The sequence below is a fragment of the Rousettus aegyptiacus genome, unplaced genomic scaffold, assembly GCF_014176215.1.
Source record: "Rousettus aegyptiacus isolate mRouAeg1 unplaced genomic scaffold, mRouAeg1.p scaffold_m13_p_3, whole genome shotgun sequence".
Taxonomy (NCBI): Eukaryota; Metazoa; Chordata; class Mammalia; order Chiroptera; family Pteropodidae; genus Rousettus; species Rousettus aegyptiacus.
In genome coordinates this window covers 57,575,741-57,592,051 of record NW_023416306.1, presented here as the reverse complement: position 1 = coordinate 57,592,051, position 16,311 = coordinate 57,575,741, and the positions used below count along the sequence as shown (strand labels likewise).

Sequence of the window (16,311 nt, the reverse complement as noted above, 5' to 3'; positions counted from 1 at the left end):
CTCTGCTCCGGTACGTAGATGACCTACTACTGGCTAGCCCCACCCAACGAAATTGCTGGAAAGGTACTAAAGCCTTGCTGGCCCTACTCTCTTCCATGGAATACAAGGTGTCATAAAAAAGGCTCAAATCTGCAAACAGGAGGTCATCATCTGAGAAGGACACCGGGCACTTGGACATGAGAGGAAATTGGCCATATGTTCAATACCTCAGCCAAACACTAAGAAAGGGGTCTATGAATTCCTCCCATGGGCTGCTGGATTCTGCTGGATTAGGATACCAAGTTTCTCTGAAATTGCCAGGCCACTGTATGAGTCCACAGGGTAACAACCCCCTGGAATGGGGCTCTAAACAAGAAAAAGCTTTCGGAGAAATAAAGAGACTCTTAACCAGTGCCCCAGCATTAGGACTACCAGGTGTGACATGGACTTTAACCTCTTTGTACATGAGAAGAATCATACTGCACTGAGGGTCCACACACAAACAGTCAGGCCATGGCAGCACCCGATTACGTATCTGTGGCCATGGGATGGCCACCATGCCTCCGGGCCTTAGCTTAGCTGCCATGGTAAGTGCTGGTCTCAGAAGTAGACAAGCTCACGCTGGGACAGAATGTAAACGTAAAGGTCCCCTTGCTGTTACTGCATTAATGAATAATCAAAGACTTAAGACCAACACCAGGATAACTCATTATCAGAGACTGCTTTGCGAAAATCCCAAGTCCACCTCGAGACTGTGCAAACATTGAATCCCACTACGTTCTGCTCACTGAGGAGGGGCTTCCTGACCATGATTGTGAAGAGGTCACAGATGAAGTCTACTCAAGCAGGCCAGACCTGACAGACGTTCCTCTTCAGAATCCAGAACTGGTATTGTTCACCAATGGGAGCAGCTTCATCCATGAAGGACAGCGCAAAGCCGTCTATGCAAAAAAGTACAGATGAGATCATCAGAGCTGAGGCCCTGTCACAGGGCTGGTCAGCACAGCGGGCCAAACTATAGGCGCTTATCCAGGCACTGCAGAAGGCTGAAGGGAAACAGGCCAATATCTATACCGACTCAAGGTATGCCTTTGCTACTTTGCACATACATGGGCTATTTATAAGGATAAAGGATTACTAACAGCAGGAAGAAAGGAAATCAAAAGCAAAGAAGAAATCCTCCAACTGTTAGAGGCAGTCTGGAAGCCTTCTCAAGTGGCAGTCATTCACTGCAAGGGCCACCAGAGAGGAACTGACTCTGTCAGTAGGGGAAGCCAACTGGCAGACCAAGCAACTAAGGAGGCTGCCAACCAACTGAGTGCCACAACGGGTCCTGAGCCAGTCTCCAAGGTTCTCCTGGCACCAGAATTGCCTCTATCCCCAAAATATACTAAAGAAGAACAATGGGCTTTAAGTGAAGGGGAAACTAAGAGGAAAGAAGACTGGTGGGAGCTTCCAGATCAAAGACTCTATTCTCACTGCACTGGCAGCTCAGCTGGTAAAACACCACCATGAGTTAACTCACCTAGGGAAGACTACTTTAGAAAGCCTGTTAGGCCGCTACTATTTCATACCCAAGCTCCCAACCTTGTGCGCCCAGATCAGTGCTAGGTGTGTGACTTGTGCATAAAACAATGCTAGTCAAAGGCCCAGGTCTAATCCAGGGGTGCAAACAGTTGGAACTATGCCATTCGAAGACCTAGAAGTAGACTTTACTGAGGTCCAGCCCTGCTGGGGCTAGTGATATTTGCTTATGTTAGTTTGCACCTACTCCGGGTGGGCTGAAGCTTTTCCTACATGCACTGAACGGGCATGAGAAGTAACTAGGGCCTTATTGAGAGAAACTGTTCCAAGAGATGGGCTACCCCTCTCTATAGGATCTGACAATGGACTTGCCTTTCTGTCTGAGATAGTCCAGACTCTGTCCAAAGCTCTAGAGATTAAACAGAAGCTCCACAAAGCCTACAAACCACAAAGTTCAGGGAAAGTTGAATGCATGAACCTGATCCTCACAACCACTCTAACTAAACTTTGTCAGGAAATCCATTATCTTGGATTGATTTGCTGCCTTTGTCTCTACTCCGTGCACAGTGCACTCCAAGGCTTTCGGGCTATTTAAAATCCTTTACGGGAGACCTCCCCCAGTTATAGGGAAGTTAAAAGGAGACCCTCGATTAATGGCCAACCTAGAAATGTCCCAACACCTTCAGGCCATAGGGAGGATGCTCTGCCACATCACTTAGGGAACTTTAGAAAGAATCACTATTCCCTGAGGGAATTGGGTCCACCCCTATCAGCCAGGAGATAAAGTATGGGTTAAAGACTGGAAAAGGAGCCACTCCAGCCGAGCTGGACTTGCCCTCACACTGTTATGTTAGCAACTCCCACTGTTGTTAAAGTTGCAGGTATCACCCTATGGATCCACCACATCCAGGTAAAAAGAGCAACATCCCCAGAAAAATGAGAAACTTGGTCTTCAGAGCTTCTTCCTGATCAGCTGCTCCAAGTCACATTCCGGAGGGAGCAGAAATCCACTTGAGATCTTCAGCCCTGCTCTGGCCACCCCTGGAAGCTGGCCAGTCTATGCATGGCAGAAGATTTGAAGATCAACTGTCCAAACTGCCTAGATGTATTGTTATCCTCCTGTAGCCCTAACCCTCATTAGTATACTTCTCCTGCTGCTTGCTTTAGGTTTGGCCTCAGTAGCACCCTCCAATTGGACTCTGAGTCAAAGAATCACTTTAGCCCTATCCTATCTAGAGATCCTCTCAATTATTACATGTTTAGACTAAACTCATTTTTGGTACTTTTTTTACAATTCTAGAAACTCTGTTTAATCATTACTGGTTGTTTTGTTAATTCAAGTAGGATTTCATATTCAGGTAATCCAAGCATCCAAGCAATGGTGCCTCCTACCTCACCCTACACAGGAATTATGGGTACTGGGTACTTACATAGGACTTTATTGATACTTATAAGCTCACCCATGAGGCAGCCATCAAGCCTCAATGTGATAAATGCATAGGGGCCATCCAAATAGGTGGTTGGATCCAGCAGACCTTTACCTCAAATATCCATCAACCACCTGCTTGTTATAGATAAGCTACCATTTGCACTTATGCTGGCAGAAGGTACTGGATAGGATGGATAAAAACCAAATATGTGGCGGGATACATCTGCCAAGGTCCATGCCCAGGGGCAACAAGAAAATGAGCCTGTTAGACATACTACGGGCAAATAGGTATCTCAGATGGAGGAAGAGGCTAAGACTATACCTCAGACCAACTAGTCAAAGAGACTGTACAGCGAGCAATAGAGCAGACAAAACCTAAACCACCTCCAGGGCTCAGTCCAATTTATGACCCACTTAAAAGAAACTTTGGCCAAAACCTAGACCTTTCAACCTTGGGAAAGAACCTCTTTGTCAATCTAACTGAGAGGATAGCCCATGAACTTGGTGTTACTAAATGCTGGGTGTGGAGAAGCATTCATGAGCAAAGATTGGCCTTGGAAGGGGAACTAGCCTAGATGCCTTTTACCTCCTCCAGTGGAACCACACAGTAGCTCAACATGAAGAGGACCGACCCAAGAGTTGGATCTTCTCCTCCAAAGTAGTAAGAGAAGAATGTCTTGGCCAGACAGGTCCAAGATACAGTCGGTGGGTTAGGGAAATTCCATGTAAACGAAGGCTATTTTTAAAATCACACAAACTTAAACTAGTAGCCCAAAATTCCTTTCTGGTATTGGCTACCAACAGCACAGCACTATAACTACCTCCTCCTTGTGCCACTCCTTTGACAAAAGCTCGACTGTCACAAACTGTACTATAAAGAAAGACACGGCTCCTAACCCCTTCCATGCCATCCCAGCTATTGGCACATTCTGGGAAATCCTCTGGGAACTCCACTGGCACCAGGAGTTGGAAAGCGCCAGATAGTCTCTTCTGGATTTATGGGAAGAGGGCTTACACCTAACTCCCAGCAAACTGGAAGGGAAGTTACACCATCTAGATCATTCACCCTGGCTTCTTCCTCCTACCAGACCAAGGAGGAAATGAGCTAGGTAGGTGTTCCCTTATGTCAAAGCTTAAAAGCCAGAACTAAGAAGTCACTTATAGTTGAAGTAGGGGGACAACAAAAATAAGGAGAGGATGAATGGCCACCCCACAGTATTATCCAATACTATGGTTCCACAACTTGGGCACAAGATGGGAGCTAGGGTTACCAGCCTCCCATATATATGCTTAATTGAATCAGGTTACAGGTCATACTAGAGATCATTACTAACCAGACGGCCTCTACCCTAGAACTCCTGGCCACACAACATCTCAGATGCGTGTGGCAATATATCAAAACCGGTTAGTTTTAGGTTACTTGCTAGTGGAAGAAGAAGGAGTATGCGGGAAGTTTAACTGATCTGATTGTTGTCTCCAAATAGATGACAATGGCCAGGCTGTAAATGATATAGCTACTAACATTAGAAAAATAGCTCACGTACTCATCCAGAGTTGGAAAGGATGGGACCCTAATAACCTCTTTGGAGGTTGGTTCTCTACTTTCTGGGCCTTTAAAACCTTAGTTGGAGCAGTACTCCTCCTCCTTGGGGCCTGCATTCTTCTCCCTTGCCTGATGCCTCTTGTTCAGTCAACTACCTCCCTTATAGAGGCTATGATAGAGAAAAATTGCAGCAAAGATCTTTATGTTGTGCACGTTATCAGCCCCTAGCCCAGGAAAATCAAGAGGCTGATGCCCTATAAAAATTTAAAGGGTATCAAAAGAGGGGAATGAAGAGGAATGTCCCACTTAAATGACTAACTTTGTAATCAGCTCTTTGTTCTGTTTTTGTACACATGCTTGCTGCATAGGCCAAAGATCTCAGGATCAACTGAGAACTAACTCACCCTCCCCTTTAGATGTATTGCCTTAGTGCCGGTTTAAAAAAAAAAAAAAAAAAAAAATTCTCCTGCTCTGTAACTGCCCATAACAACTCCTGGGGTCTGTAAATCAGCCCATGCCAACTGTAACAATGAAGGTATAAAAGCGAAATTGCCCCTAAGCTCAGGGCCCAGATTTTCAGAGCACTAGCTCTTCTGGGACCGCCGGCATAATAAACCTGAGTTCTCCAACCCTCCGAGTGTAGCCTGATTTCTCACTGATCTGAGTTTTGCAATTTTTCTGCAATAAAGTCAGCTAACAAATGATGCTGAAACAACTGGATTTCTATCTACATACAAAAAGATGAATTTACCCCACAACATACACAAAAAGTAACTTAAAATACAGCACAGACCTAAATGCAAGAACTAAAATTATAAAACTTTTAGTAGAAAACAGAGAAGAAATATCTTAATGACCTTAAATAAGGCAAAGATTTCTTAGACATGAAACCAATCCATAGAAGAAAACAACTAGACTTCATAAAAATTAAAAACTTTTGCACTTCAAAGATATTATTGAAAAAAATTAAAAGTCAAGCCAACAATGGGAGAAAATACTTGCAAATTATATATCTGATAAACGACCTGTATCCAAAATATATAAAGAACTAGTAAAGCTCAATAATAAAAGACAAATAACCCAATTTAAAAATGAGCAAAAGAACTGAACAGGCTTTTCACCAATGAAGATATACAAATGGCCAAATAAGCAAATGCAAAGATGCTCAACACCATTACTCATTGGGAAACTGCACGTTAAAATCACAATTACATATCACTTCACACTCGTTACAACAGCTATAATCAAAAAGTCAAAAATAATAAGTGTTGGTAAGGATGTGGAGAAACTAAACCTTCATAACCTTGCTGGTGGAAACGTAAAATAGCTCAGCTACTTTAGAATACAATTTGACAGTTTCTGAAAAAAATTAACAGAATTTTACTATACAATGAGATAATGCTACTCCTAAGAATCTACCCAAGAGAAGTGAAATCACATTCCACACAAGGACTTGTACACAAATGTACACAAACGACATTATTCATAATAGACAAAAAGTGGAAACAACCCAAATGTCTATCAACTGGTGAATGGCTAACCAACACATGGTATACCCATGCAATGGAATACGGTTTAGCATTAAAAAGGGCAAAGTGCTAATAAATGTTATAATGTGATAAACCTGAAGAACATGCCCAGTGAAAGAAGCCAGACAGAAAATAATAGTGTATGATTCCATTTACATGAATTGTTCATAAAAATCTCCAAAAACAGAATGTAGATTAGTGATAAATAGCAGTTTAAAAACTTCATTTATTCAGATTCTAGAATCTGAAGAGTAATTTAGCCGTCAAAAGTTACAACAGATGTATACTGATGTGATATGATTGTCTGCCTTAAATTAAAAGGCAGATACTAAATAATATAAAATATTCTTAATTTTTAAATATACACTTATATATTTATAAGAGAAGGTCTAGACAAGCATATATCAAAATATTATCAGTAGTTAATTGTAAGTAGTAGGATTATAAGTGGTTTCATTGTTTTATTCATTTGTATTTTTTAAATTTTTCTAAAAACACATATATTTTCACTAAACTATACATATATGTATGTATATATACATATACATAACAGAATATCAGATCAAGAAGGCACCTTGAAGATCCTCTATTCAGCAGCCTTTGAACCATATTCCTCACCATGGTGGTGGAGAACAGCTGATGAGATTTCACTCTTAGCCCTTGCAACATTAGATAAAAGAAAAAGTCCTCTTTGAAATAAAATTTCAGCAAAGTAAAAAATTTATATCTTATTCATTTATTCCTTACCTTGCTCCAGAAAGGATTTTAGGTAGCTTCTAAAGATAGGTGGGAAATGTTTAAGTAGCAAACCTTTTTTATTGGTGAAGTACCTCTTAGTCATGATACTCATCCCACACACACATCCTTGCTGCAATGCGGTCTAGATCAGTTCTTCTCAAACTAAATATGAGCAAGGGATATTGCCCCCACCCCATGAGGCTTTTATAAGATAAATTTAAATGAATAACTAAAAAAAAAAGTTTAAAACAGATAAAATATAACCTCAAGTGTTTAGTGATTAGATTCAACAAACAGAAAATTACTCTGTTACATGATTATAAGAGTTTCAAAATATTTACTTTCAATTTCTGTACTTCAATGTAAACCACACTTTGGGTTACAATCTCTGAGTGGCTCAGTGTTATATTATAAACTCAGAGTTTTATATTATTCATATCAGAAGTGAAGGTACCTCACTCAAAGGGAGATATCAGTGGTACAAAAAAGAATAGAAATAGCAAATCTCAGAATATATTCTCCAAGCAAAAGAGCAGTTAGCAGCAGGATCTAAAACTAAAAGAAAGCTTAAACTGAAAGCGAGTTGGAGCAGTAAGGAAAGAAGAGACTGAATTAGAGTCACAGAGATTACGGCAAGCCAAAGTAATAACCACACAGAAATATGAATAAGCAGAAATGTAAGTAGAAATATTTAGAGAGAAAAGAGTAAGTATCTAGGGACAAAAATAGACATTTTGACTTTTGTGGACTGAGTTAACAAAGGAGCAAAAATTATGACACAAAGTGTCCAATCCAGTTCCTGCTCCAGTTCCCATGAAGCATCATTCCTACTCATGCAGTCCCATGAAATTTCTATTTCCCTTACATTGTATGAGAATTTTCCCTATCAGTGCCTCCAATTACTAACTTCTCCCTGATCCTTGCAACCAAAAGCAATCCTGAAATGAAGGAAAAGACTGGAGGCTTACCTTTGGTTATCTCCAGTGGTATTACTTGAAGTGTTTAAACTCATGACGTCTTCCAACTCTTTCAAAATACCCCACTGTTTCTTAAAGTATCTTCGTTACTAACGATTAAACCTGTCCAAGATGTCTGTGGCTACAGGTTAGAAGTACTGAAGTCTGTTAAAACAGTAAACAATGTAATAATGGTTATATATGTGAGTCCTGAGACTGAGTTTTCTTTTGTTCTACAACTTACTTGTATTTTTTAAATTACGGTCTAACAAATATATAAATACTTCCATTTTTAAAAGCCACGTTTTATTTCTTTTAAAAAAATATTAGCAGTAAAAATAAGAAAATGTTAGAAGATTTTCCTTCTTGTAAAATAAGCTAATACTATTGTTTTCATTTCTCAAATAAAAAGTTATTATAATAAAATAGTGACAAATTGTTCTTGAACTGGAAAAGGAACATGCAGTGCCTATCCGTAGGCCACAGAAAGACATTTGAAAGAAAATGAAGTCCAGGGTCATTTTGGGATCTCCAAAGATTTTTCCAAAAATGAGATATTTTTAATGCAACATTACCATAAAAGGCCAAAGTACTCCCAAATATAAGATCTCATGGTAATTTTCAAAGGCCTTCTCCTAAAGGATCAAAGAGGAAGAAGGAAAGAGCAGAGTACTTGTCTCTTATACCAGCCTTCTCTCTGGAACTCTCTTCAATGGGAGATATTCCAAATTACAGAGCCAACCATTTAAAGTTACTTTACTACAGTATGAAGGAGTCCATGGGTAAACATTTTAAACAAATAAATAACAATAATTAAGTCCACACAGACATAAATATAAAGATCCCACAAATGTCTCTTAGTATCCCAGCAGAAGTCCAATATCCTAAGAAAGACCATGAGCTTTGGACTCAGAGAGATCTGAATTAGGATTCCAAAAATATCTTACAAGTATGTGGCCGTGGGCAAGTCACTTACACTCTCTGAGCCTGCTTTCTCAACCATAAGCACGTAACTATATTAACCTCATATATTTGAGATTGAAATAATACATATAGCACATATACAGTGCTCAGTCACTGTCAGTTTGTATTACTGAAAAAATATAATGATCCCTGACAAAGGAAATAGGTGATACTTGAGGTGATTTTGTCTGGGGGAAAGATGTAATAAAAGAATTGTTTAATAAAACTGCTGGTGTTCAGAGATACCTAAATGACCAAACTTAAAAAACAAAAATGCTAAACCATTCTGTCCCTGCCCTTACAACCCTCAGTGTGATTAATGAAAGAAAAGGGACTCAAGATAACTGGGATGCAGATTCAACCCCAGTGCTGAGAACTGACTATGGCTCTACAGACAGAAATTAAGAGGTCTTTAACACAGTCAGTGTTTCATGCAGCTGATAACAGAACGGTCTGACCTAGGACCAAGAGGATGTAATTTTTACTAAGATGGGATGGGGGGATGGGTATCCCATTTCTCCAGGGACCTAGAAGACTAAGCTTGGGAATAGTGGTAGACAGACAAATAACACTGTCCTTAATTTACGGAGCACCTACTACATCGCCAACCAGTGTATTTGGTACTTTGTATACAAAACTCTGATACTTACAACACTGCAATGTAAAGATTATCCCAGTTTTCAACAGAGAAAACTAAGACTCAGAGATCAGAAGTAACTTGCCAAAAGTCACATATTTATAGGATCAAGATTCCAACTTGTAACTAACTCAAAAGCCCAAGCTTTTAATACAAGCCCACTGTTGAACCATAGTTATTTTACCTGAGGTTTATTATCCTCACTTCAATTCAGAAAAGATAAGTGACTTTCCTGTCAGCAGTCAGCTACTAAGTGGGAGACACTAAGCTCTGAACCAAGCTCTTCTGATACTGAATCTTTTCACTTTATCGCCACGCCCCCAAAGGTCAAACTCCAGAGAAACTGCCTTCAGAATAGAAGAGTTAGAACCTACAAGGAATGATCTCCTTCTACACATTAAAGTAATGTCCAAGACTAAAAGTAAAAATATAAAATGTTCGTTTTTGTGAAAAGATTAAACACACATATGCATATGTGCATATATGTTACAACAGGCACAAAGAGAACCTCTGTCTCACAGGAAAAGAACTTACATGGGGCTGTAATAATGTCTGTTTTGTTTTGCTTTTTTTTTGGTCTTGTTTTTATCTTGGGCAGAGAAATGTGGGAAGAGGTACTTTAAATTTAATAAAGTTGTTTCAGTAAAGCTAAAGTAAGGAGAATCATCATTTTTCAGTGCATTATTTTGGTATCTAACAGCTGCAAATCTGAATGGTCTTCTAGAAAGTGTCTTCTATAGCTCAGGAGCAACTTTCACTGATTTCCAGATCCCTGATATGGATAATGTAAAAATAAAAAGGCAGATGGTCCACACCATCACTGCCTCCTGGTGTTTCTCTCTTGTATAAAACCCTCCCCTTTGTGTGCAGAACCTGTGACTTGTTTCTAATGAATAGAATATAGCAAAGACGATGCATCCCATGATCGCATTGTTATATAAGACATTGCCTTAGTAGACTGAAGTGAGACGATCTCCTCCTGGTCTTGAAGAAGCAAACTGCCATGCTGGGAACTACCTATGGAGAGGGCCACATGGCAGGGAACTGCAGGCAGCCTCCACCACACAGCCAGTAAAAAGCCACATTCCTCAGTCATACAGATGCCAACAGAAAATAAATTCTGCAAACGACCTGAATGAACTGAGAAGCAGATTCTTTCCAGTCAAGCCTCCAGATAAGAACCCAGACAGCACCTTGACTACAGCCTAGTGAAACTTAACAGAGGGCCCACCTAAGCTGTACCCAGACTCCTGACCTACAGAAACTGAGAGATAAGAAACGTGTGCTGTTTTAAGGCGCTAATTTATGGTAACCAGTTACACAACAATAGAAAACTAATATGGATAAGAAACTTGGGAATGCTCTCACAGGGTTAAAAAGACAAAAAAAGAAGTTGAGTGACAGGTAAAATACAAAAATGGGTTCTCAAACCAGCCATGCCTTTGTATGTCTTTTATAAAGTTTCTTTGTTTTTCTATAGCTTAATATCTTTATAAATTTAAATGAGGGAGCTGGTATAAATCTTATCTAAGGTAACTAGATAGAGAAACTAGATAATCATGAGCAATATCTACAAGAAGAACAACAATATACAAATGAGTAAGGGCAAACCACCACAGCCACAAAACCTGCAAAGAAGAAATCAGCGGGAAAGAATAAGGCTGCATATAACAGAACCACCAAAAAGCCAACAGATATTTAATGGAAAGCACTGCAGACCAATTTGAGAACAGCAGATGAAAGTGGAAGAAATCTGCCCGTTCACATGAAATAGACATATAATAAGAGAATCTTAAAAGAGTTGGTTCAGTCTGTCTCATGAACTTTCAAAACTGACCTGCCAAAGTCCCCTTCCCAGATAAATAATTGCTGTACAAAACAGTGAATATACTAAAAACCACTGAATTGTACACTTTAAAATGGCGAGTTTTAGATTATGTAAATTATATCTCAATCTTTTAAATTCATCATCATAAAAAAAAAAAAAACCCTATCTGAAGTCCCTTTTACATAACTATTATTTTCTTCCTCTTTCTCTGATGTCAGCTCTTAATAACACTAGGGTTCAAGGGCCTACCTCTGTATATTTCAGGATAACTATATTAACAAAGGGCCACACTTAGGTCTATGGTTGAATTTAAACTATGATGGGATTTCTATGCTATTGAATATGGCAGAAAAGATGTAGCAAAATCTCCTTTTTCTTCCACCTGAGTGAAAAGAGGGTAAGGAATGATGAAGACGGTAGCTAGGTACAGTAATGAAAATGTCAATGGAATGGGAAATTAAGTCAAAGAATGCAGGGTCCCCATATATTATGTATTCCTAGCTTTACTTGAAACTTCCCTATTAAACTCCACAAGTTATGATAAACAATAACTTGGCAAATCTACGTGAATAAATTTCTTATGATATGCAATTAATGTCGGCCTTTTCTTCAACATCTATGTAACTCTTTAAATAATGCTCTCCATTTGAAAATATTCTATGCATCATTATCTATGAACAAACTGATATCTCAGTCACTCCCTCTTGTCATCATTCCAACTGTGACAAATATCCCTTCTCCAGGCATCATATTAAGACCCGTCTATAATTTCATTTAACTCTACACTAACCCCAAGGGGAAGATACTGTTAATATATATTATTCCACTTGATACCTGAGGAAACTAGAGCTTAAAGATAGTCAGTCATTTGTCCAAAGTCACATCTCTAATAAGTGACAGAATTTGGATTCAAACCCAAATTGGCTGACTCCAGAGTTCTGCTGTGTGCCTTGCTATTGGCCTTTAAAACATGGCTGACCTTCGGCCAGGGAACATGTGAGACCTCATTTGTCAGGGAAGCACTTCTGCTCCCTGCTGTAGATTTCGCAAACACAAATCATTCTTCCCCAAAACCAAATTAACTACAAGTCAGGGTCTTCTTAATGAAAGATGACTCAGACCTCCAGTGGATACTCAATGCAGATGGCACTTTCATAGGCTTGGGCTAAACTCAGGATGCTGTAGCAATGATGGATAAAGACAAAGTTTAAATCAGATTTTTATGTTAATGTATTAAGAGAGGAATTTTCTTGGTAGTGGAGCTAAACTATTCTCACCATTCCTTCTAAAATAAAAGAGGGGATGTTATTATATCATTCCTTAATAAGAAGTTCTTTAGAAAGAGGTAATAAGCAACTGAAGCCAAGATACCAAGGATCTGGACATCCTGAGAGGAAGTAGTAGCCAGAAAGACAATTTGACCTTAGATTCCAGAGCCACTGCTGGTACAAAGTTCTCCTACCTCACATCTGAGTCCTTTAGTGGGTCATCCAGAAAGTACTCATCTCTCAGCGTATCTGCACAGATCAAGAGAAAAGGAAAGGGCAAGGAGAATGAAAAGATAAAAACTGCTATTATTACTACATGCCACATACTATATTATACCTGACCCCATGAATCCTACCAATAACCCTATGAGATTATTATGCACATTTCACAGATGAGAACTTGGAAAGGATGAGTAACTTGTGTATAGATATTTAGTAGGAGGATTAGAATTCAAACCCACATCTGGCTGACTTCATAGGTCCACCCTCTTCCATTAACACACTGTTCTCTTCAAAGTAACCACAATCTGTTTTGGGATGTCTATCTGCACACTTGTATATTTCACCTTTAAGGGGATGTTTGGTTATCAAAACGAGACCAAGACAAAGGGCTGAGACAAAGAATTTGAGAAGTAAATGAGACCAAATCTATCCTCCTTGTCAATAAATCTATTGCCTATGGAGCTAAGATGATTGGCCTGAGGCCTCACATCCTGTAAAAGAGTAGGCCAGGATTAGTAGAAAGCTCCAGACTAAAACTACTCTCTTCATCTTTCCTCTTAGCAGGTGGCATTGCCTTTGTTTCTTCTTCATTTCATGAAAAAGCATGTTTATTTCCTGCTCTACTGTCTTTTTGTTGTTACTAGGCACTAACTGTTCAATAAAACAAATGACAAAAGGGTAGGTTCTTTTCTCCAAGGTCATAAAACTATAAAACATCAATTTATAATGTAGTCAAAATAATTGGAAACCAACTGAAATTGCTTCTCAAGTAAATTTACACAGTATCATTTGTGATCTGCTTATAACAAATATGTATGTATTTTCCTAAGATAAATATCATAATAGAATAAAGAACAGTCAAAAGGAGACTCAATTCCTGCAAAATATTTAGTCTCAGGAAAACTGATAGCTGACTTTTCTAAGTCTCTTAGAGTCCTAGTGGGTAAGCAGTAGAAGCTACAGAAGGCAGCCTTGTACAACTCATTCTTTCATCTAATGTGTATATGGCTGGGTTTTTTTGTTTGTTTGTTTTTAAGAATGAAAAAGGTATGGTCTTTGTCCTCAAAGGGCTTACTGATGATCGGAAAAGAGTCCCTCAGTCCGGAGTTGTAAACCTAAGAAACTCCAAGTCCAGGACCCCTTGGTCCTGCCCCCTGGTCCCTGACCCAGTCCTCTGCGTAATAGAGCAGCAGAGTCTGACTAGGATGCTCCAGGGAGAACTTCCTCCAGGTGAGAGGACAGTCGCAACCAGGGAGCTGGAGGCGTGTCTCCACTAACGACAAGAACAGCCCAGTACAGCCCCAAACTAACTCGGCGTCCTCCATAACACTCCCTGCAGCACCTCCCACATACCTTTCCTCTCAATATCTCCCCACCAAATCGTTCGCCTCGAAGACCCGCACCCCGTGGTTACCTCACGGGTCTCCCGTGGTCCAGATCGTACACCCAAGACCCCAGGGGCAGCTGCAAATCTCAATGGTAGAATGAGCCTCAGGACGACCGCGGGAGTAGGGGGTGGGGCAGAGAAAATCTGTTGGAACTGGACGGACTCTAGGACCCGGGGAGGGTGAACAAACAGCAAAGGGGTACAGGAGGACGACAAGCGCCAGGGAGACGCTGTTTACAACGGCCACTTCCGGAGGAGACTCGACTCCCCTCGCAGGCCTTCGCAGACTTTCTCAGGCCTCCGGCCCCGCTCGGGCCCGCCCCCTTGCTCCCGCCTCCGCCGCCCACCCCTCCAGGATACGCCCCCGGAGAGCACCGCGCTTCGATTGGAAGCGCCGGGCCCGCGAAGCTGCGCGGCTTCCCTGGAAGGCGAGCCGACGCATGCGCCGTTGCTGGGGAGCGGCGGCCGCGCGCCGTCCCGCGCTTCGCGCGTCCCCGCCATACACGCGCAACTCCCGGCCCACGTTTGTCTGGCGTTCTCAGAGAGGGGGCCCAGGGTACCGTCTCAGAATGCCTAGAGAGCTGACTTAAGATGCTGATTTCAGAGTCCTAACACCTTTTCTCCAGCCTGCTGAATAACATCTAAAAGGTCAAGTCCCGGATCCTGCATTTTAAAGCTAGCTCCCTTGATGATCCTTAGAGGTAGAACAGCCTCTCGGGGTCTGTGCTCTGATGCCAGAGACATGGGGGAATTCTCTGAGCTAGGCTTATGCACCAGTGGCTGGTTTCCCGCTGTTTAGACCGCTCTCTGCATGGCGTTTCTTGCCCCCTCCTCCCAATCCTATTGTATCCCACCTTGTGGTCGTAAACGGGGCCGAAAGAATGCGAGTCAGTGCGCTGATGCTATTGCAGCGCATTTCTTCATAAATATTACGTAACGAGGTACCTCGCAAAAAATCCTTGCATCTTCAACACGGGCTTTGTCTCTCTTACCCCCCCCCCTTCCCAGTAACCCCAATCCCCAGGACACACACACGCACACACGCCTTCATCGTGTTGATAATTTACACTTGGTGTCTCGTAGCTGCTTCACAATCTGCTGCAGCCTCAGGGAGATAGGAAAACCAAATCCCCTCTTTTGTTTCTTGGCTTTTTTAAGCCTAGTCCCCAAAGAATATTGCAAATTGGCGGGATTTTTATTAAGAATGTTATCTTCACCATCACCACCTCCTCCCCGCAAAAGAGTGTATCATGTAAAATGAGCCTTTTATGCTGAAATCGTTTCATATTGATTGTAAGCAACCTGAAACCAAGTGTAGGAGGCCTTCTTTACTGTCCGTTTTTGGCGAGTCGACGGTCATAAATGCAAATATAAATTGAGATTAAAACCTCTTTTGATTCTTGTAGCATGAAACTTTAATTGGTTTGAATTTAGTCATTTAGATTTAAAAAGGAGGCCCATCCTGCTTGCTAATAATTTTGCCAGAAAGAGGATAACTGCTTCAAAGCAAAGAGCTCGTGGAAAGAACAAAACATAATTTTAGAAATGGAAAATTACAACAGAGTAACGAGATAAGGGCTTTTATTTTACGAGCTTAAAATAATATGAAATTTATTATGTTTTAACAAAATCATAAAATTGAATACCGTGTGGGAAGAATAAATGCCAAATATACTGTACTGCATATTTTTTTTAATGAAAAATGGGTGCAACATGAAGACTTGCAATCTTCATTTATTTGTTCATTCATCAGTTATCGAATATAGACTATACACCCAGTCTGGAGCTAGGTGATAGAAAAACAATATATAATACAAACAGATGGATATGTTCATATCAACCTTGAGCACTCCCAAGAGACTCTATAGAGAACTTTGAGCTTAGTTTGAGGTTACAGATTGACCAAACTGAGAAGGAATTGATAGTCATAGAAGCAGGAAACACCAGAACAATAAACAGCATAAGGCATTTGTCAAACTGGAAGAAGTTCTGTGTGCGGTCTTGAGGGTGGAGGGGAGCAGGGAATAAACTATGAGCCTGATAAAGTAAGCAGAACCCAGAGCACAGAGCGCTTTCTAGGTCATACTCAGTTTGTCAAGCAACGAAGCTAATAAAGAGTGCTAAGCAGAAAGGTTATATAAATACACAATAAATCTGCCTGTTTTAAAATACCTAGAGATTTTCTGTTTTTCTAGTAGTTGCAAAGTCAATTCTCTGATGTCTCTTGTTTGCCTAACATGCTAATACTACTTATGAAAAGTTGTGTGTAAAGATGCTCTCTAACCCACTTCCCTTTTTGCCTAGAATC

The 16,311-nt window shown here is 40.6% G+C and overlaps 1 protein-coding gene across 8 annotated transcripts in view; it reads right to left on the bottom strand.

Annotated features, from left to right (window-relative positions):
* Positions 1-14,309, bottom strand: part of CCDC171 (coiled-coil domain containing 171) — a 245,529-nt gene extending 231,220 nt beyond the window's left edge. For 7 of the 8 annotated variants that reach the window (XM_036239088.1, XM_036239086.1, XM_036239089.1 and 4 more), the window contains exons 1-3: positions 14,031-14,309; positions 12,589-12,643; positions 7,711-7,863 (exon numbers count right to left, since the gene is read on the bottom strand). Coding sequence is in view for 6 of the 8 variants with exons in the window: in XM_036239086.1 (XP_036094979.1) it covers positions 7,711-7,754 (44 nt within the window). In the remaining 2 variants the exon portion in view is untranslated. The remainder of the gene's footprint in view (positions 1-7,710; positions 7,864-12,588; positions 12,644-14,030) is intronic. The other variant, XM_036239087.1, reaches the window with a different exon arrangement.
* Between the last annotated feature and the right edge of the window lie 2,002 nt (positions 14,310-16,311).